General features: G+C 41.7%; 1 protein-coding gene across 2 annotated transcripts; it reads right to left on the bottom strand.

The window, feature by feature from the left end:
- susd2 (sushi domain containing 2) lies at positions 1-22,516 on the bottom strand. Of its 2 annotated transcripts, none has more exons than XM_079488181.1 (15): positions 22,267-22,516; positions 21,936-22,126; positions 20,975-21,123; positions 20,582-20,749; positions 19,798-19,972; positions 19,473-19,674; positions 19,161-19,246; positions 18,296-18,564; positions 17,896-18,039; positions 17,649-17,807; positions 17,255-17,503; positions 16,588-16,866; positions 14,987-15,163; positions 10,747-10,843; positions 1-1,219 (listed from the first exon to the last, which is right to left on the bottom strand). In XM_079488181.1, the coding sequence occupies exons 3-15, from the start codon at positions 21,054-21,056 to the stop codon at positions 1,165-1,167; spliced, it is 2,142 nt and encodes a 713-aa protein (XP_079344307.1). In that variant the 5' UTR covers positions 21,057-21,123; positions 21,936-22,126; positions 22,267-22,516; the 3' UTR covers positions 1-1,164. The 2 variants fall into 2 exon arrangements, with proteins under 2 accessions (XP_079344307.1, XP_079344306.1); XM_079488180.1 differs by having other exon boundaries at positions 21,936-22,131; positions 22,267-22,422.
- Between the last annotated feature and the right edge of the window lie 294 nt (positions 22,517-22,810).

Genomic DNA, 22,810 nt, shown 5'->3' with positions numbered 1-22,810 from the left:
ATTTAGCCATTTAAATTATTTTATTAGATAGAATGATACAACAGAAATTTTATACAAAATGTCAGTAGTATTGGAATATAAAGAACGAAAATATTTGCTCAAACCTTGATGCGCTGCCATGCATTCTGCTGCTGTTTAAATAGGCAGCGACATTCTAAGGGAACAAGCATCTTAAGCAGACCGAGACAACATCTGCAGAACGGATTTACATGTTTTGAAAAGAACACAGTGTACTACATGCTTGCTGGTAGCAGAACCAAAATAATCCCAAATGTTTCATTTGAACAAACAAACAAGTGATGAAGACCATGGTGAGCATTTCTCTTAGCTCAGTCTGCCATCTTGGATCATTTTAAAACGCCTTAAAATGATGTCAAGTTAAAGAATTTCACTATATTAACCCCTATTGTTTTACAAGGCACAATGTGTGATTTTTGCCACCAGAAGTCACAAAGATGTAGCTTTGTGATGCTGTGAAGAAATATGGAATGATGGGATTTGTTGTCTCCACCTCCACTGGTGATGGGTCCATCCGACGGCACTCACAAATTATGTTCACAGATGAAAAAGTGTCATAACGTATGCCAACAGACGATACAAGTACTATTACAGTATGTATTTTTCATGAGACTCACTGTATTGAACTTTTTTGAACTGCGCAAATGGACTGTCCTATTACATCAAAGTATCGCAAGAGTACTGTATTCAAATCGCTCTCGTGATACTGTGATGTAATATAATGATCAATCTCCTCAAACAACTATTGTTTCTAGGGTAGCGAAAACAACATGATGACATCAACGTGTGATGAAATAAGGCATGTTACACTGGTAAAAAAAGAAACTTAACATGGTTGGAAACATAATTTTCGGATCATGCAAGTACACAAGTGAACAAATCATTACACTGTGCTAGCGGTTTTTAATGCGAAAATCTTGCATAAAGCCCTTACGTTTTAGAAGGGTAGTAAAATCTCCCATGTGTTGCAAGCCCACAGGTTGTGTTTAGTGTTTAGCATGTAGAATAAAGCTGAACTTTTGTAAAATATGCATTCGTAAATTAAATAAATACATCTAAAACTAGAGATTTTACCATTCTAACCTGACTGATAAAACATCTGTACAAAATATTCGAAAGATGAACATCCAATGCGTTTCGTAAAGATCACAGGTTTGATGCGTAATAGGTCACATTTTTGTCCTGTCGTCTCTTTGCTTCTCTGAAACGAGAAATAAAAACAAATCATTACTAATATGCAGAAACATAAGTGCGGCTGTATTATTAGAAACAGATGAGAAATTTCTAAACAGACTTTTAATTTTTTTAATTGCAGGTCTTTATGAGCATGCACGTTTGCACGCTACGGCACACAATGGTCTCCTCCCATTGGCTGCACACAGGTGTACAGAAACAGAATGTCTTGTCTCTTAGGAACTGTCCACACCATTATTTACAGAAACATCCCCAAGGCTTTTACTATATGCCATTCCAAGAGCTCATTAGAGACTATCATCTTATTCATGCCCATGTAAATCACCGCCCAGCGGTCCGGCCTGTGAGAACCGTTCTGAAGCAGGAACCGTTCTAATGCACAAAAGGCTGGTCCACGCACGTTTTCTCCTCTCCAAAAGACCATGTAGCAACTTAAAGGTCCAGTGTGTAACATTTTCAGGATCTTTTGACAGAAATGCAATATCCAGTGTATTAACACCTTACATAATGAAGCGTTCTGTTTTTTTTATTACCTTAGAATGAGCTATTTCTATCTACATACACCACGGGTCTACTTACATGGAAAAACAGTTCTTACATTTTACCTGGACTTAAACCGAGCAAATATAAGTTTACTCAAACGTATTCCCTTAAACGTCATAAATCTATAAGCCTTTATAATTATACCGTACAGAAAAGTGTTTACTGATAAGCATCTCTCCTGTGCGGGCCCCTGCTTTGACTTTGATGTGTGATATGGCCAGAATGAGAAACCATAACAACATGTATGTGTGCGTCAGTGTTAATGACTTTGCAGCGGGAGGGTGAGAGACCTGCTGAAACTTGCTGGGAAACCCAATCGCTGGAAAGTACCAGGTTGTCTGAGGCAGGTAAGTATGTAAGACACACTGACACACACCAACATGCAGATGAAATGAAAATGAAAGAATGAAAGAAACACACTGATGCCGACAAAGATACACATGTGGCAATATGAAAACGTATAGACCCAAATCACACAAATACACCCACAATTACAGTATATACCCGTATGAACTTAGAGCAAAGATTTCACAATTTATTCAACTAAGACCAAACCATATGGCTGGAAGACAAACATTTCCAATATGTCCAAAGAATATAAAAATGACTGACGATGGACTGAATGTGTGCATTGAATAAAAGCATAGAGTTTTTAGAATGCATAGAGTTTTAGTATGCATGTTCTCTGCCAAAAGAAAAACAGCAGTCATGTTCAGAAAGATCATAGGCCTACTTAGAGGCATCGTCGGATGTTTTAAAAGACGGGTATAAAAATATTAGTGCACTCCACATTTACATTTATGCATATACTATACATTGTATCTGAGTATGTGTTATCCCCTGATATCGAACCCATGACCTTAGCATTGCTAGAGCCATGCTCTAATCACTGAGCTAAAGGAAAGTGTCTAGAAAATTCTAAAAATTTGTGTTGGGTCAAAAGGTGCTGAACCAAGCTGTTGAGTTGTACAATGCCCTGAGCAGGGTTATTTTAACCCAAAATGCAGGGTTGTTTTAACCCTTGGTTGGGTCCAATGTAATCCATTTTCAGGTTTTAACCAAACGCTTGGTTTAGTCTGTTTTTGACACTACACAGGATTGAAAATATCCCAACACTTTGGTTGTTCTGTTGAACGCAAAAGAAGATCTTTTGAAGAATTTAGGAAAGTAATGAGTTCTGGGGCACTTTTGACTACCATTTACATTTTTCCCACTATTGTAGTCAATGATGTCCCGGAACTGAAAATGACTAACATTCTTCCAAAAATCTTTATTTTGTGTTCGGCAGAACAAAGAAATGTATACAGATTTGGAACAATTTGAGGGTGAGTAATTCCTGGTAGAATTAATTTTTGGGTGAACTATCCCTTTAAAAGTGATTCATTGACCCCTAAAAAATAGACTGATTTCTTTCATTATTAAAAAAATTTAACGGATACAAGGCGATACAACTGTTATCGCCGAAAATCGTGTAGTAAAAAAGTTGATAGTGACAGCCCTATTGTATGACCAGGCCTTAACTTGCTACGTATTAAAATCGAGCTAGTGTGCATCTTAGGTGAAGAATTAAAAGCATTAAAAAGCTTGACTGAAATGTACCAACATGAAGACAGATAAACAAGCATTAGTCACAGACCTGTAGCATTAACACCCGGAGGTACAGAGAGACAGACAGCGTGAGATTGAATCTGCTTTGCTACTTGCCTTCATGACCACAAATATAAGGGTCTATGACTGCACAGCCTCACACCTTTCAGTTTTATCAACGCATTTGTAACGCTACATCCCCATGCGCTTCTGCCTTTCTCTCTCTCACTACAGGTGTGCACCTTTGACTCACATTACCTTCCCCCACAGGATAAAAGTGGGATGCTTTTATGAGGGGCAGGTGAGACAAATTACCCCCCATGGGTGAAACTCTAGACGTGATCTAACTGAATGCTAGAGGCTAGACCGGGGAAACCGGGGGAAAGAGAGTGATGGGGGAAGTGACGGTTGACATTTCTTTCATAAGTATGGAAACATCTTTATATTCTTGACTAACATTACTTTGTTTAAGCTGACCTGTATGACAAAATATTGTTTGAAAAACTAAGAAAAAATATAAGTAAAAGCTAAGGAAATAAGATGAAAATGTTATACTTTTGATTTTTAATATCTACTGTAAATCTCTGATGTGTCTGTGACGGGTTCTGGCATGAAGATGTACAACCGCTTCCTGCACAGGTGAGTTTTACGACTCAACCTTCAACATATCGAGACTAGGCCTTTATATGAGATGGGTAGACATCTCAGTAGTAAGGTTTAGACAAATTACGACATGAAATATTTGCCTGATGCTGTACTATAAATTACTATAAAGAGACTCCACAAAACTCACATATGAAGGAATGTATTTAACGTCATGCATTTTCTTCAAAAACTGTTGTTTACAAACCCACGGGATAATAAAACTAACATAATAAATATTTAAACTATTTCTCAAACAATTATTGAACGATTAGGATCCCTTCATAAAACTAGGCAGGAGTGGATTGACCAGTAGGACATTCTGTCAAAGTCCAGAGAGGGCGTCCCACCGACGGCCTACAGCCATGACCAGGGACCAGGGGACTGCTGTACGTGTTATAAACGCAAATGCACACAACGCACAAGTTACATACAACACCCCATCCCCAATTGCAATAATAAAGGGCTGATGTTGTCCGAATAGTCCAGGGCCGAATTTGCTTCTCAGTCCGCCCCCGGACTAGGTGTTATAACCCCACTATTTCAGCACATTTGAATTGCCCAACAGAACATTTCCCACACCTTATGAATGCACGACTATGGAAATGAGGTCGTCCGGAAGGCATCCTCTGTGTTTGGGAGATAAATTATTATAGAAATACATAGCACGCCTACCTTACCTTGCTATTATCAGAGAGATATCTCATGAGTTGTGTGTTCCACTTTCATCACATCCATTATCCCTAAAAGGATGCCTTTTGGTGATGTGCTGCTGATAATGCCCTTTCTATAGTTCCCATCGATGTGCCCCATTGTCAGTTGTGCACCTCAGCATTATTGGGTGTTTCGGCCCTTTATCGCAAGACACCCTAGGCCAAGGGAGGCCCACCGCAGGATGATCAGAACTGGATGTGTGACGCATTGTTGCAAGGTCTTCTGGCAGCCCATGTTGTGCCCATCCGGGTCAATCAATCGAACCGGCCGCCTTCTGGTCACGAGTCCAACTCTCTAGCCATTAGGCTACGACTGCCTACACGGAAATGCATGCGCAGTCCCCCTGGTCCCGTATACCACAACGTTACAACACAGCACCAAAATCAACACAACCATACGCGCCAACCCGCTGGCTAAGGCTGTTATAGCCCCACTGGCACCGTTAATGCATGCTCAGTGCACCCCGGTCTCGTATGGCATAACATTACAACACCATTTTATTCGGTGGTCATTTTGTCATGATTCCGCTATCATGTCATGTTTATTCTTGGTCTTGCAGCGGAGTCATGGCATAGCCTTAGGTTTTGTGTGAGAAAGCCATGTGCTTTCTCGTGTCTCGTCAGTGTTTCCCGCCATCTCGTTTCCTCGTTAACCTTCCCTGAGTGTTTCAGTACCCGCACCTGACCCTTGTTTATTATCCTTTGTCTGTCTCCCTTTAAAACATCCTCGTGTTCATTGTCCTGTGCTCGTTCGTTGCATCTAGTGTACTGGTATGCTTTGCTACTTCATGCTATGCCATGTCTTTGAGTCTCGTCTAGTCAGTGTGAGTGTTTTGTTAGTCTAGGTGTTTTTGTAGTTGTCATTCTTGTCAAGTGTTTAGTCTGTAGTTAGTTCAGTTTAGTGTGTACCCTGTTGTCACCCCCTCGTGGGTTTTTGTTTTGTTTCTGTTTCCTTTACATATTAAAGTCCTTGTTAACCCCTTCATCCCCGTTTCGCTGCCTGCAATTGGGTTCTCTGTCACAGTTCTTGACAGAACGAACGAGCCAGAACTGAACCCAGTAGGCAGCAGCAGCATGGACACTAACCGTTCCAGCTTGGCCCGTCAACTCTGCAGTCTTCGCCAAGGAAGTGAGACTGTGGACGAGTATGTGGAGAGATTCCTGGACATCGCTGAACAGGGCGTCTTCGGGGAGAGGGAGCTGGCGGTGCTGTTCAACACCGGTCTCAGAGAGCCACTCTCTCGCTCGGAGATGAGGGCGATGAGGCCGTTGGACTTCGACGCCGTGTGGCTAACTGCTGCAGCGCGTTCGGAGGCAGCGACCTCATCGAACCCGTCTTACTCATCTCCGCTGGTTGCGATACCCGAGAGTGGTCCTCTGCAGATCGGGGTTGTGGGCATCGCCACGCACCACTCTCCAACCTCTGCAGTCTCTCCACAACCGCCCAGTCTCACTGGCAAGCGGGGGAGACGGGAATCTTGGGGGTCCTCGTCCGAGGCCTCCAATCCTGAGCCGCCCGTCCCATTCACATCATTCCTGCAGCCGACCACCAGGCGGGTGGCTCGGCTGAAGAAGAAGAGGCAACGGAGGGCGGCTCGGAGTCCGGTGGTCCCGGTGGTCCCGTCAAGTCCGGTGGTCCCGTCAAGTCCGGTGGTCCCGTCAAGTCCGGTGGTCCCGTCAAGTCCGGTGGTCCCGTCAAGTCCGGTGGTCCCGTCAAGTCCGGTGGTCCCGTCAAGTCCGGTGGTCCCGTCAAGTCCGGTGGTCCCGTCAAGTCCGGTGGTCCCGTCAAGTCCGGTGGTCCCGTCAAGTCCGGTGGTCCCGTCAAGTCCGGTGGTCCCGTCAAGTCCGGTGGTCCCGTCAAGTCCGGTGGTCCCGTCAAGTCCGGTGGTCCCAAGTCCACCCACCCCAAGGTCAAGTCCTGCCCTGCCGGCCTTCCTGCCGGCGTCAAGTCCTGCCCTGCCGGCCTTCCTGCCGGCGTCAAGTCCTGCCCTGCCGGCCTTCCTGCCGGCGTCAAGTCCTGCCCTGCCGGCCTTCCTGCCGGCGTCAAGTCCTGCCCTGCCGGCCTTCCTGCCGGCGTCAAGTCCTGCCCTGCCGGCCTTCCTGCCGGCGTCAAGTCCTGCCCTGCCGGCCTTCCTGCCGGCGTCAAGTCCTGCCCTGCCGGCCTTCCTGCCGGCGTCAAGTCCTGCCCTGCCGGCCTTCCTGCCGGCGTCAAGTCCTGCCCTGCCGGCCTTCCTGCCGGCGTCAAGTCCTGCCCTGCCGGCCTTCCTGCCGGCGTCAAGTCCTGCCCTGCCGGCCTTCCTGCCGGCGTCAAGTCCTGCCCTGCCGGCCTTCCTGCCGGCGTCAAGTCCTGCCCTGCCGGCCTTCCTGCCGGCGTCAAGTCCTGCCCTGCCGGCCTTCCTGCCGGCGTCAAGTCCTGCCCTGCCGGCCTTCCTGCCGGCGTCAAGTCCTGCCCTGCCGGCCTTCCTGCCGGCGACTTTGCGCTCTCGAGCGCCGCCCCCCAGGGTGTCCCCTAAGTCCCCTGGGACTCCGCGCTTCCGAGCGCCAGGGACAAGAACTGTTCCCCCATGTCCCACTCCCTTTGGACTTCCCCCCATAAACTCAGGTGTTCCCCCCATGGACTCTAGTCAACCCCCCATGAACTTTGTTGTTCCCCCTCCCCCCCCTCCCTTGTTTGTTATTTTTATTATGTCACCCCAACCCTTTTGTTATATACTCTTGTCTGCCCCTAATCTTGTTTACAATGTTTTGCTTTGTCTTGTCGTTGTCCCAGTCTGCCCTGTCTTGTCAGTCTACCCCTTGATGAACACCTGGAGGTGTTCATTTAAGGGGGGGCTTATGTCATGATTCCGCTATCATGTCATGTTTATTCTTGGTCTTGCAGCGGAGTCATGGCATAGCCTTAGGTTTTGTGTGAGAAAGCCATGTGCTTTCTCGTGTCTCGTCAGTGTTTCCCGCCATCTCGTTTCCTCGTTAACCTTCCCTGAGTGTTTCAGTACCCGCACCTGACCCTTGTTTATTATCCTTTGTCTGTCTCCCTTTAAAACATCCTCGTGTTCATTGTCCTGTGCTCGTTCGTTGCATCTAGTGTACTGGTATGCTTTGCTACTTCATGCTATGCCATGTCTTTGAGTCTCGTCTAGTCAGTGTGAGTGTTTTGTTAGTCTAGGTGTTTTTGTAGTTGTCATTCTTGTCAAGTGTTTAGTCTGTAGTTAGTTCAGTTTAGTGTGTACCCTGTTGTCACCCCCTCGTGGGTTTTTGTTTTGTTTCTGTTTCCTTTACATATTAAAGTCCTTGTTAACCCCTTCATCCCCGTTTCGCTGCCTGCAATTGGGTTCTCTGTCACAGTTCTTGACACATTTGGCAGCCCATATTCTGTCCTTTCGTTTCAACCACAGCCAATGGCTCCTTCTCTCAGCAACAGTGTCAAGTTCTTTGACTACCATCTATTGGGCCTGTCCTCCGATCCCCACTTCCTTAAGCAGCCTTGTATTAGAATTGGAAACAAAGCCCATGCAGCCCACTGCCTCTGGGAACACTTTCGCTGTCAATACCAGATCTTCAGCCTCCACTGCCAAGTTGGCAAACTGAAGATTCTTTCTTTCAAATGGCCTCTTCCCAAGGTACAGTCAACTCAACTATGAGGACTGTCCTACTGGAGCTGGACCACAGAAACATGTCTGACCGCAGGTTGGTCGCTGCGATTTCTAATGGGAAAGTAAGTCTGTTGTTAAAATTATCTCACATTTCCCAATCCCTGGCTATACCCAGCAGACTTGAATCTGGAGTTAAGAGCTTGGCCCCCTTTTTCTGCCCCTCCCGAATAAAGGGTTGCCTTTTTAGCGAGTTAGCCTGGGCGTTTTGGGGGATGGCATTTGCAGCCACTCTCTTGGTCTCTACATCTGCAGGCAAGCAATTTAGTACTTGATTGTGGCGCCATGTGTATCTACCCTGTGTCAAGCTCTTCTTACAACCCACAAGAATATGTTTAAGGTTTGCTGGAGCTGCACATAATTGGCAGGCTGGATCCTGTCCATACCAAAAATGCAGATTTGTTTGTGAGGGCAGCACATCATATGTAGCTCTTATGATAAAACGTAGTCTGTTTGTTTCCATACTCCACAGCTTCCTCCAAGTGATTTTGCGTCGTTCCATATCTTCCCATCTCTTCCAACATCATTGCTGGGCTTGAGAGACTGCTCTGGCACATCTACCTGCTTCCTCTTGATGCCGAACCTCCTCCACTAGGTGACGCTTTTCCTTTGGTGTCGCTTTATGCCATGTGGGTGTGGTTGATGCTAAACCAAGTCCCCCTCTGCCATGTTGAACTTGTCCCACGATGTAATTTTGTCCGGTGGCTGCATTTGCATCTCCTACTGCTGTTGTTGGGTTCCATTTCCTACCTGTCGCTACTATTGGAGCAGCATCTCTTACACAGGATCTCTATGCATTTATTTGGTGCATTTATAATCCTCCACAAGGCTTGACATGGGAAGAGAGAGTGCTCAATTCCTGTACAACCCTATGTTGCTAAGGCATCTTGGTAGCCCAAGTCATTTCCTCACTTGTGTACTCCCCAACCTCTCCAGGTTCTTGGCGTGAGACATCGTGAGCTCATGCATTGAAATTGGCCACATCAGGCATGGCATCAAGCCAAATTGGAAGCACCAGAGTTTCAGCTTCCCAGGAAAAGGCTGTCTCTTGCCTGAGTTGTTCCTCTTTAAGGTCTGCGGTGTACCACCAAGGAATTTGATGGGATTTTCTGGGACCGTTGGTATGAGCTCACCCTTTATACAGAACCTGTCGTTGGTTACCCGCTTTGTACATGCTTTGGTTGTTGTGATGGTTGTCATGTCATCCATGTATTCCCTGATTGGAGGTACCCATTTTCCAAACGCTATCCTTCAACCACCCAACGCTATGCCTGGATTATTATTTCCATCTCCATTGTGAAAGCCAGTGGTGAAATTGTGCAACCTGCCATTATGCCAACCTCCAGCTGTTGCCACATGGTGGTACTATCCTGTGTGGTACAGAATTGGAGATCCTGAAAATGTGCCCTAATCAGTTTTGTTACCTGAATTGGAACGTGAAAGCCCCCTTTGCCTGCCTTCTGCACTGAAGTGTCAATGAAGAGGATAATTTGGCAAAACCGGTCAAAAGTTGGAGTTTTTCTCCTTGGGGATCAGTATGCCCCCTGCCCTTCTCCAGACCTTTCGTATAACCTGCTTTTTCTAAGCCACAACCATTAATCTTCAAAGGTACCTCAACACCCCAGAGGCTTTCTTGTAGAGCCTGTTGGGTTGCCATTTGGTTCAGGAGCCGAAGCTGATCTTGCCCATTTTACTGCACTCTCAACTTCGCTCCATTTTGGGGGCTTAATGTCCATCTGGTGTTCTGGTAGCTGAATTGGTGGCATGTCCTCTGGAATGGAATTGGCTCATGCCTCTTATTGTCAGAATAGTTTTTCCATAAGTGTTCCTCAAGATCTGTTATAGGTACTTTAAGGGTCCCAGTTTTCTCCTTGCTAAAGATGCTACCGACAAACTTGTAAGGATCTTTATAGAAAGTGGTACTGGTTCGCTCCTATTTCTTATGATCTTTTCTGTTTCCTCAGGCTGCTACTTTAAGTAATGGATGTTATATAAACGGTGGATATAACGCTGGTTTGGGAGATCGTTTAAAACTGATAGATGGTGCAGTCCCAGTGCTAAAAGATGCCGGACATGAACTACACGTGGTAGTCAAACTTAGTCATATGTCTGTGTTTTGTTGGCGCGTATGTGCATAATGTAAACAACACGAAGTGATAATGCTGTATTCTGTGCAATACTACTGTATAGGTACTTAAGATTTATATGAGATTGGCAGAAACTGCCTGTGATATCTCATCTTTAATATAACAACGATTATGCTCAATTAATTGTGGGAAGCACAAAATCGTTATCACGAATAAAACACAATTTATTTGTGGAGCCCTATTCAAACTGTACAGTTTAAATGTAGTTTATGAACAAATATACATTTTCAAAAGAAACACATTTAGACTCACCTCTTTTGTTGCTTTGTGTAAACAACGATTGCTATCACCATTATAACCACCGCCAACACCGCACCAACACTGCCCAACACAATGGACAGAGTATTATCTGTAAATAAAAGCAAATACAGCTGTTAATATAACTAATAATGAAATATTGTAGAATATAAATGTGAATTAGCGAAAGATGTAAGTTAATTGAAAACGGTACCAAAACGGAAAATTTTCATCACAAATTTTAGTACAAGGTACCATGGTAATTTTTTAATTAAGTGAATAACCTTGGAGACCGTGGAATTGATACATGAATATTTTAATTTTGGGGGGATTAAACTGATCTCAATGAATGTGAACAAGGTAATTGTTACACACACAGAGAACAAAGGAAAACATCAAATTGTTCATATCATGACAACAATGCTGCTAAGAAAATTGTCTGTTCATTGTGCCCCAAGCTGAAATAAAATATACGCCCCATGCACTTTCAGTTTAAGAAATTACACATTATTTGCCTTTTTGACATTTACATTTAGTTTACAGTCATCATTTTAGCTCAAGCCTTTATCCAAAGTGACTTACAAATTCATCCCTAAAGGCTTTGACCCTCAGAATGCAGCCAACAAGCCTGCTTTGCATTGCATCCAGGCAAGCCTATTTTCTGTTGATAAACACTCAGTTACATAATCAACGGAAACTTCAATGCAAATAAGTATTCTCTATTTCAACCACAAGCCTCTTTTTGGCCATTAAGACCAAAAGGCCAAGTCAGAAAAGCAGCACGACCAACGCTCGTGTATTTGCAAATATTTCATCCAGGTGCAATTCATTTAATGTTCCATCAGCGAAGATTAAAATCATGCAGAAAGATACACACGGTTTTCGGAGAATGAAATACACATTACGTACAGCACAATATCTAAAGCATCACAATGGATTAAGGGTTTCTGATGTCGCAGTGCATCACTTGTTTAAACTTGTACTTGTTGTGCTTTTCTAGCCAAGCAAGAGTGTTGCAGGCGACCTCTGACTGATCCTGATGACACGTTGCCTTGGGAACAGAAAAAAGAGCAGGACAGCAGCTAAACTCGCACCATCAGTTTCACTCTTTGTCACACTCTCCCCCTCACGGCCGCTGCGCTCGACTGTCACGTCGCATTTTCACCATCGCCCGTTTCTGTCATTTCTTTTTCCCTCTCGCCGCATCATCCCGAGTCTGTGAATGTCTCATTGGGATGCTCATATCTTAGTAACCCCATGAACATCTTTTTCATTTCTGATTCCAACCTTTCAAATGGATTTCTCAGACTGGTGTCTGAATAAATTAGCCAGTTGATCAGCCCGAAACATCTCAATGTGAACAAATCATTCTGAAATACTAAAATTATTAGTAGTCATGTGAGTAGCTTAGATTAGTTTACTTTTATTTTATAACACAACATTTTGATCGCCACGACAGACAGTGATGTTATCTCTCCAGACCACATGATTTTCCTCCTTGTGACCCGCACCTTTCTCTGCCCTTTCCTTCATTTCACCCTCACTTTCCTGGCTTTTCCTCCTTTGGATGTGAACTGTGCCGGAATGCATGCAAATAACTAACCGTTGATGTTTATTTGCTGGGGGTTCAGAGCGCCATAATGGGAAGTCAATTACAGGCCCGAGCAGCCCTTTGATCTCACTGTCGCTGACACGCTTGACGGGGATGTGGGCTAGAATGTCAACCTTTATCAGCCAGTAACCAAAACAAAAGAAAAGAGGAGGAGAGAGAGACAGAAACAGAGAGGGCGAGAAAGAGAGAGAGGGAAAGTAGAGAAACAGATAAGAGGGAGACAGGTCATTGAGACATTATCTTGGCACATGGCAGTAAACAAGGTTTAGAGGGACTATCGCATGAAGTAAAGGTGGAGCCCGAGGCTCCGTTCTCATAAAGACTAGATGAGAGCTCTGAAGATCAGGCAGGCTGAGAAAGGCCAACCTTCAAAACAAAGATAATGTCTAAAGACACGCTCAAGTGTCACGTCACAAGAGTAAAAGATAACACTTTACCACACAGTAAGAACAAATTAGATGTATGTGTGCTTAGATTGTCCTTCAACCTGAACTACAGCAGATCTGTCTGACTGAAATGTACTGTAGAATTCTCAAATTGAGAGTGAGATAAGTGGGGGGAGAGAGACAGGTAAGAGGGAGAGAAAGACAGCATGAGGAGAGAAAGATCATAGGAAAGAAAAGTGGGGGGGACAGACAGGTGTGGGAGAGAGACAGGTAGGAACAAGAAAAAAGAAATATGTAGAGAGAGAGAGAGAGAGAGAGAGAGAGAGAGAGACGGCCAGGTGTATTGGAAAGACTGATGCAGGGAAGAGGAGAGACTGTAGAAGAGAAAGAGAAATAAATAGAAGAAGACAGACATGTTACAAAGTCAGAGATACAGACAAGGAGTAGAAGAACTGTATTCCTCTAACACATTTACTGATATCAGACTAGCCTATAAAGTCCTACTCCTTGGTAGAAAATGCTGTTCGGTGTTTCAAAACATCAACAATCTGTACATGCACCGCCAAAGAGACAAAAACTACTTTAAATAACGAAAGTTTACTAAACCTCCGGGCTGGTGCACTACCCACCCACACCACAGTATTGTGAGAAGTGGTGTGTGTGGGAGTGCCCATATATATATATATATTTTTTTTTTTAATGGTAAAAATTTTCTATTTACTGTAGCCATGCAAGATGCTGGACAGTGAACAATGGGCAAGACTAATGCTTCAGTAATAGAAAAATGACTCCCAGAGAGCCAATGGTAAACAAGGTACACACACAAACCTGTAACTGTGTGCGAGTGCAAAACCTGTCTTTATAAATATGATGATCAAGTCCTGTTCATAAATGCTGTGATACAAACGTATTAATCCAAACACATTGGTATTTGTGCATAAAACCTTGTGATGTGGGTTATATAAATATTTTAGAAATGTACAAGTTGCCCTATAATGTTTTAATTATTTCAGAGTAACAACAATAATGTGTTGATCCGGGAAAGTTCTGCTTATAAATAAAACCCATAGAATTGATCTTAAATCAATATTGAATATATAATATAATATATAATATATATATAAATATTGAAATCCTTTGTTTTTATTTTGTGACTATTCTGTGCATTTAAGCAGCATAAGGATACACTGTATGCTTGCAAAAAATGACAAATGGCTTTAAAGTTGAGGTTGTTCAGAAATTCTTAGGAGTATACGGTTGATATCCATTATGTAGAATAATCCCTTTCTTGTACACGCATGATAGAATCCACTCACCTTATTGCACAATTTAGCATGCAATTTACACGCATTACTTTGTGAATTAATTAATCGATTTCCTTTGCAACAGCTTTTATCAAAAAAAGGCTAGCCAATCAATATCAAATCTGACAAAACGCACTGGCTGAACACCAACTACTGGACGTATTCATTACAAATCATCTACTTTGTTTGAGATAGCGTGTTTTCAATAAATGAATTATTTCGGTGGAAGATTATTTGGCTCACAGGCTAATATAAAGCACGCTGTTTTTGTTTTGACTCTCCGGTTACCAAACTTAACCCCTTAAAGGGCAGCGAATAAGCGGGGGAAGAATTCTCAACAGCTGTGGAGCAGATAAGTGATTCGTGTGTTTGATGGAGAGGATCCAAATCAGATTCTAAACAGATCCATCCTGTAGATCTGTATCGAGAGGAAGTGTGCGGTTCTGCTCTGAGACCCAGAGGTCAAGAGTTAACAAACTTAAGTACATCCAGGTCTCTCTGTAATAAGTCTGCAGAGGTTTTAGTTATTGTGATGGATGTCTGTCTGTCTGACTGATGGATCAGTGGTTTTTTTTGTGAATGGCTGTCCTACTGATGGGAGATGTTCATGGCTGGCGACTGTTTGGCTCAGTTGAACTGTTAAATAAAAATAGCTTGTATTGATTTAAATAGAATAAACAAGAAAAAGTCTTAATGGCCTTTAAAGAATGACTGACACAGATGTACATTTTAAGAGGGCAAACACTGCCACCTAGTGGTGGTTTTGTATAACCATTTCAAAACTGCTACTTGTTGTGAACACAGTTGGACCACTGGAGATGAAGCCCCTCCCACAAGCGGTGATGTCATACAGTGATATAATGTATAAATCTATTAAATGTAAGACAGCACTTAACACTGCAGAAACAATTCAAATTTTATTTTATTCAGATATAAAACCTCGCTTTACCCACCAGCCACACAGCTTGTATCCTGTCCGGACCATTTTCCATCCCCGTCGCAGGTGCGTTCCTGAGATCCATAGAGACGGTATCCATCATTACATGAGAATGTGACCGTTGCTCCTTCTAGGTACAAGGTTCCTTCTTTCTGGCCATGGTTGGGTGGTGATAACCAGCCGCAGGATTGCACTGATATCCAAAAGATCGTTGCAGAAGAACAAATACCTCCAATTATTACAGCATATCACAAAAACGTTTAATAACTGATAAGATAATCATATCAAAAGTTAAACTTAGGTAATCTGCAATTGTTATAAATGTGATCTTTGACTCAAAAACAATGTTGTGATTTAATCAGCACGTGATGATGTTTAAAGTTCATCAACACATCCGACTTTGTGATGACACTGTAGTGTTGAAATCAATCTTTATTATAAGGCATAAAGAAGAACATTTGATAAGACCTGTGTGAGAGTGTGCAGAAACCCAACGCTATTGGGCAAATGTCAACCTTTCCATGGAAAAAGAAAGATTTTTCCAAGATTTTCACCATACTGTATTTGATGGTTTAAATACTCAAGGTCTTTCAAAGCTTTTTTTTATTTTTAAAGCATGATTTTCCACAGTCCAGAATTGTCAGAACCTTCACGGTCCATTGTTGGGAATTATTGCTTCAATTTTTGCAGTACTGTATGTCATCTCTCAAACACTTTTTGTCACATCCATAACCAGTTTTTATGTCCCTCATCTTAAATAGAAAATGTGTGTAAACTGAAATGTATGATTTTCCTATTCGAAAGGAAAATATTAACAGAGGGGTCAATATATTGGTAGTCAAATAATAATTGCTTTGTGAGTTTTAACTGCAAGTGTCACATTTATAATGCTGGAATTGCTAACTATTTGTTTTCAGGTACAGTAACAACAAACACATTTATTGAAGTTATTATATAAACTGTATAAAATATACAGTAAATAGCTTAAATAACTAACACTCTTAAAATGATGCTAAAGTGTCCCATTTGTTTTATGCTAACATGCTTTCTTATTTAAGACTTGTGATATATCTTAATTTAAGTTCTTATTTTACGGGCCATTTTTTGTTCAATGCAGAAATCTAAGCATGTTTAGGGAGTTTCCAGTAACACTATAATAAGGTTGAATTAGCTCATGGCAGCAAATGCATTTACTAATTGTTAACTAACAATGAACAATGCTTCTACAGCATTTATTAATCTCAGTTCATGTTCATTTCAGCATTTACTAATACATGTTTAAAATCAAACGTTGTCACTGTTACTATTAGTTAATGCACCATGAACTAACATGAATAACTGTATTGCCCTTCACTAACATTGACCAGGATTAATAAATGATGAAAACACTATATTGTTCATTGTTAGTGTATGATAGCTAATGCCTTTACTAAAGTTAACAAATACAACCTTATTGCAAGGTGTTACCGTATTGTCTTGTTCTTTAAAAAAGCTTCCAATGTTTGAAATTATAATGTAAAAAACGATTATTCTTGTTTTTAAGTACGGGACCCTGTTTAATGGTTATTTCCTGGACCACTTTATCAACTGTTTTCTGGTTCCTCTGAATACACTCACCAGATTGCAGGGCAGTCTTGATGGACGTATGACTCCGGAAGGATAGCAGCGTTGCATTGCCTTGTGCCAGGCTGCGTGTGATTAGTGTATCGTATTTACAGAACTCCGCCCCCTCCCCTGAACACATCTGCAGCGTCGGCTCCAGCAGGGGGTCCTCGAGGTCTTCAGCCACAGAAAATACTGGGATGAAAGATGGATCGTGCTTTGGGGCATAATAATATTCATCCAGGAGGTGGGTCGAGTCGTAAGTGAAAAGTGAAGTTTCATTCGTAATGGCCCCTGGTGAGAAAAACACATTGGATGTTGTGAAAGAGGCGATGCACTTTGTAAAGACACATTTTGGAGATGACCTCATGTTTCCTCTCGATTGATGCATCATGTTCATTACATTTCTAAAGCCTTGTGGAATTAAACACGGCACTCAAACGGATTGGATTAAATGTTCTCATGTGTATTATTTTGCTGTTCGCAGATGTTTCGGGAAACCAATGTACAATTATATTGAATTGAGGTTTTTGTAACTGCTCTGGAACCCCATTGACACCAGCTGTGGTGTTGTGTCAGCTCCTGATCTGAATTTGTCGAGTGACACCATCATCAATATGCAGTGGAGGTAAAAGCAAAGTGAAAGTACAGTGAAACGAAGGTGAAGTCAACTGTTACTCACAGCTAGCACCGTATGCGAATATGTCCTTAGCACTGCTGTTGAGTGGCATCACTGCACCATTACTGGACATAAACTCATCCTCAGGGTCATAGTTCATTGTACCGAGCAGCCCCTGTGTGTGGTTCTGAAAGTCGAGGGGCAGTAGAACAGTAAGGGTCATGACCCCTGCACTTGCTCTGACCTCAACCCCCGTCCCGGACGGAAACATTACCGTCACATTAGAGGGTTTGGGGGAAAAAACAAAAACATCTAGAAAAAAGACAGAACACAACAGATCGTAATACACATCAGGACAATACAAGTGTACTACTGCACAAAAAAATACACAATATATATAACATTTTGTTTCTTTTGTATTAAAGTGATTTTAAATTTAAACATATCCAGGTCTCACCTTTAAGGTCCGTCCATTTCTGCTCAGAGAACGTAAGCACCTGCTGGTTCATTAACACCTGCAGCTCATCAGCTTTGTCTGTGAGCCGCACTTCGATGACATCAGAGTCTTTCTCCCTCATGGCCACAGAACAAAGCCGTGTTGCATTAGTGACAGAACCTGAAAGCAGCACAAGCACAAACAGCACAAACTTCAAGATGTCTGAGATTGAATTCATCCTAAATATCAGACATTATCACCGACTCACCACTCTCTGATTTCATTGGCTCAGCCCTTCCTTGCACAGACAGCTGATAGGTTGTGGAATGAACCAGATGGTACTCCCCTTTCCCATTGAAGGTGAAAGTCACGCCGTCGAATGTCACAAAGTGCGGGTCACCGAGAACAGCCGCTAATTGAAAAAATATATATTGAAGGACAAAAAAAATCAGTGTTTCAATTTCAGTTTGACGTGATTTGATTTCAACCCAAGTAAAGGTAAAACTAAAGCAAACTGCAATTACATATTTCAAACAGAGATGGCGATACAGAAGCAAACGTTACGGTTTGCAGCTTTGAGCACATTTATTAAGCCTACTGTAAAACCAATTTTTATAATTGTTTTGTAGTGTTTAAATTAAGCAAATTTAAGTCATTATTTTCGTTACCCGCTCTTGGAGGACGATATGTTCTGCAGTCACTAGACGGTCGGTGTGTGAGGTAATACTCGCAGTTCTTTGACCACAGGCAGCAGTAGTAGAAACTGATGACATCATACTTCCAGTGTGAGAATCCTGGTACTCTAGGAGGTTTTTCGTATGGTGGCGACCCCCAATCATGCGCTCGATCTGGGGTGCTGCCACCAATAGAGTCCCATGTGAGCACCTGAGCTCCAGTGCTGTCATAGCAACACTGCTGACCGGCTCCATATTGAGGACTGCAAAACGACAGATGATGGGTCAGTCTCGAAGTAAATATCACTGCAGATTAGACTTATTTACATTAACATTCATTCCCTTTTCAGGCACTTTTCTACAAAGCAATCACTTGACATTTAATCAGTATTTGCATGACCTGGATTTTAGAACTATGACCTTGGAGTTAATATTTCATCAATTATTTTCAGTACTTTTTTCTATGTTACTCTTACTAATTACACATACCATAGACAATATTTTGTAATATTTATTAAATATACAAATATTCTTTAGATTAGTGACAGAATGATATAGGTTGCCCAGGCTGATGGATCAGATATTATTGACCATTTACAGATAACAGGCAATGACCTACATGGCAACTTCACATGATCAAAAAAGAAAACAATTTATGAACAATACCAGCAAGACTTTTGATGGAGTCGATTATAAGGATAGTATGTGTTAATTTTAAATAGACATTGAAAAAATAGTGTTTTATAATTCAAGTATTTCAAACATTTAATATAACAAAAACTGATGTTCCACTATAATGCTTTTATTAGCCATCCTCCTATGTAGATATTATCTTCAGACATTAAAAACTTTGTCATACCTGCCCTGTATGGCTCTGACACAGTGGACGGCACCTGGGTGATAAGTGCATAAACTGCCATCCTCAATATCACAGCCGTAATCCGTCTGTAATATTGACACACCTCAGCGTAAGATACTCTTGTATCTAAGGTCATTTACATTTATTTGCAGTTATATTTATCTAGGTTTACAAATCCTTTAACCTCATAGGTCTAATGCAATGTAATTCCTGAATTAAATTGGTCAAATATAATACTGTTCAGTGTTATATTTAACATTCCCAATTTGTTGCAAATAGTCCAAATCTGAATGTGAATAACTCTTCACTCACATGGAATCTCCCGGTGTCCGCACGAGCCTGGGCCAGCGTGCAGGGACAGTCGATGATCTCAGTCTGGAAGCTGGGCATTGCTTTCTCCTCTTGGTCCCAAATGAGACATTTCTCCAGAGCCCAGCCTGCCGAGTCCTTCCTGAAGGCCTCCTCTAAATGCCAGGCGACCGCATGCGCTTCAGTCCACAAGGCATTCACATTCCTGTAAAACAACATGCCATACTGATGCCTCCCCCAATGATGCACATACAAATAATTCCACTCTTTAAAAAGTCTTGCGATTTTACATTAGAAAAAAAACGACATATAATTAAACTGTTCTTACTGGGCTCCATCTGGTTTGGTGCTGGGGCTGACCCGCATGCTGCCCAGGTCCCAGAGGAAGTAGGGCTTTTCTGCGGGCCGTGGGGTAAAACTGAAGACTCCATTGTTGGGCAAATCTCTGCCCACGGTGTACAAATACTTCCATTCTGCCTCCCAGTTACTGGAATACGTCCCTCCTGTTATCAATGATAATAGTTTATCTTTTTGATAATCTATTTTGTGTTTGAACTTGAAATAGATAGTATGTGTGCACTGTAAATATAGTCAACTAATTTAACAAACAATAAAGGGACTGGATGAATCTCTCGAAAACTTATCCAGTCACCACAAAACTACAGTTTTAAGTTTGTAAAAATAATAAAGTAAAAGAAGAGTAAAATACTTGTAAATAATAAATGAAATCAAAAGAAATCCCAAAGGAAATGTTTTATGTAGAACCATTACAGTAACAAGAATGTGGGGTTGGGGAAAATAATGATGTAATGCAAACAATGTTCTAGACAGGTTTTCATATTTTTTTAAATACAATGTACCCATTTCAACCAGTCTGTTCAAACACTTACTGTATATGATTAATATAAATTCAGGGACAACCAAACAAATAAATAGCTTAGGTTGACCGTCTTTCTTTTGCTTATCCTTTGTCCTAAAGGCAAATTTTGTGGATTTTCTAGACATTATAATTATGAACTAATGAGAAGAAATGTGTAATTTAATGCACCTGATCATAAACTACCTATGTTCGTTATTTTAAAAGATCACCAATTCTATTGAGCGTTACTCACCGGTCTCATTGTAACCCCACAGTTCGACGTTCACGGCCTTTGCTTTTATTAGAGATGGTATCCATGTCATCTTTAAATCTCCATCCACATTTGGGGTGCCGTAGTATTGCCACTGCGTTTCATTGTCCAGTGTGCTCTTTTGTAAATGGCTCAGCTTACTATGAGGAACTAATCAAAAGAATCAAAGCATATTAAAGAACAACAAATGTTGTTGTCGATACATCAAGACAAAAAAGTTCACTGTATATCCTTTACCATAAGGAATGTGAATTTAGAACATAAATATGGTCAATGTTTGTATTTGATGTTAACATTAGCTTGTGATGTAGCCAGCAGATCTTGTTAAATGTGAAGAAAAAAAACTTTGTAGGTTCAGTGGTATCTGTAGCTCACCTGACATCCACCTCCCTGACCTCTCATAGCTGACCCCGTCGGTGGAAACTTCAAAAGGAATCCAGCCCGACTCATACAGCATAGGAGAGATGCAATGACCCGTGCCGTTCCCATCAACATAGCCCTCAGTCAAAATCTCAGACTTAAACCTGTGATAAAAATATTGTGCCGTCTTATTTTCGGGCCTTCAAGGCCACTGTTGTACATGGACTTTATAACTCCGATCCTAATCTTGAGATTAAACGTAAATAAACTTTACAACTTCAAAAGCAACCATTTGTAATGTTTTAAAAGAACCTTCAGTAAAAATGTCGTCAACATCATAACAACAGAGCATATAAACCATGTATTTTAGCACATGGTGAACTTTATAGTACCCTATTATAAAATAACATTGTTGTTTTATAGATCATTATATTTCTATGAAATAGAAATAATTAATTTTACACGTAACACATGGGATTAATATGCGCACAATGAATAATAATAATAATAGAAAACAATTGCAAAACAGATTAAAGTGTGACGTGGCAGATGTTATGGCTATTGGGTTGTCTGTTTTATGTGCATCGAATCTCAATCACAATTTATTTATAAAGCAAAATTTAAAACAATCACAATGTGCTTTAACATACAGCAAGAAACATGAGATTTAGCAAGAAGATCAAATCTGTGTTATACATTCTCATTTGTCGGCCTCTTTGAATAAAAGTATCTGCTAAAATGAATAACACTTGTACGATGATAGAGAACTGTGATATTGTGATATTTTATTTCACATTAGTATGTAAGCTAAAGGACTTTGGTCAGGAATTGTTGAATAAACTGTGCTCTTAGTGACAACAAAATATTAAAATAATCACACAACACAGAATGTATTCCAACAGTTTAACCTTGCAAATGTCTGTTGTTGAGCAGCATGGTTTGTGTGGAAATCTAAACAGATTTCTGGCACACTTACCTACAACTCAGGTTAATGTTTTGCTCGAATTCAGCGTAGAGAATTTCAAAGTCGGCTCCTCCAAGCAAAGATCCAGAATAGGGTTTAATGTCAAGGCAAAAGTCTTTATAATCTGCGCAGCAATCCTTAAAGGATTCACACGTTGTATGACAGGAGCATATGTTGAGCTTCTGACCGCAACTGCGCGCACACTGCGCTGAGTGAAGAACACATGTTGCACTGTATTAAATTGCATTGCGTTTACAAGTCTTAAGGAGAACGGAGGGTTTCTTCGATGAATAAGAAAACATATATTTGCACTTATCATTTATGCTTAAAGTAGGCTACTTACCAGCAGTTCTGGCCAACGACTGAAGCAGCACTATGAAAATAAAAAGGAGAATTTTGTCCCGGGATATGTACACCATTGCTTCTGACCGGAGATGTTTTTAATAGCAACTGGTGTGGTATGAGAGTGAGACACATCTGTGGTACACAGTTATGACATTGTGACAAAGGTCTCGCAGTAAATGTTTAACAGCCAGAGAGTTGCCACATGGCATGAATGAACCCCTGGCACAACACATGCATATCACGATATCAGACATTTTCCCTAAATGCTTCATGTGCAAAACATTAATAGTGCGTGTGCACGTGAAATTAAAGGCGGGGTATACGATTTCACTTCGCCGTTGTTGACGTTCTATTCACCGAAACGGACACGCCCCTACCCCGTCTTTCCCTTTCGTCAGCGCTCGGCTCAACCAATGACCGCCCCGTTCACGGTGCAGCTTACTGCGGATTGGCTACAAGGTTGATTTGGTACTCGTCCCGACATTGACGCGTAATTCGGAAATCGGATACCCCGCATTTAAGCTTCAGGACTCGGTATTTGG

The sequence above is a fragment of the Barbatula barbatula genome, assembly GCF_947034865.1.
Source record: "Barbatula barbatula genome assembly, chromosome: 2".
NCBI lineage: Eukaryota > Metazoa > Chordata > Actinopteri > Cypriniformes > Nemacheilidae > Barbatula > Barbatula barbatula.
Note: the sequence above shows the minus strand (reverse complement) of the source record. Positions and strands in the feature narration are given on the sequence as shown.

Excerpts from the sequence above, each read along its gene's own strand:
- susd2 (XM_079488180.1), bottom strand. The coding sequence starts at position 22,342 with ATGGTGTACATATCCCGGGACAAAATTCTCCTTTTTATTTTCATAGTG. Across the intron at positions 22,132-22,266 it reads GTCGTTGGCCAGAACTGCTG|CGCAGTGTGCGCGCAGTTGC; the intron begins GTAAGTAGCCTA and ends TTCTTCACTCAG. Across the intron at positions 18,040-18,295 it reads ATATCGTCCTCCAAGAGCGG|CGGCTGTTCTCGGTGACCCG; the intron begins GTAACGAAAATA and ends TTTTTCAATTAG.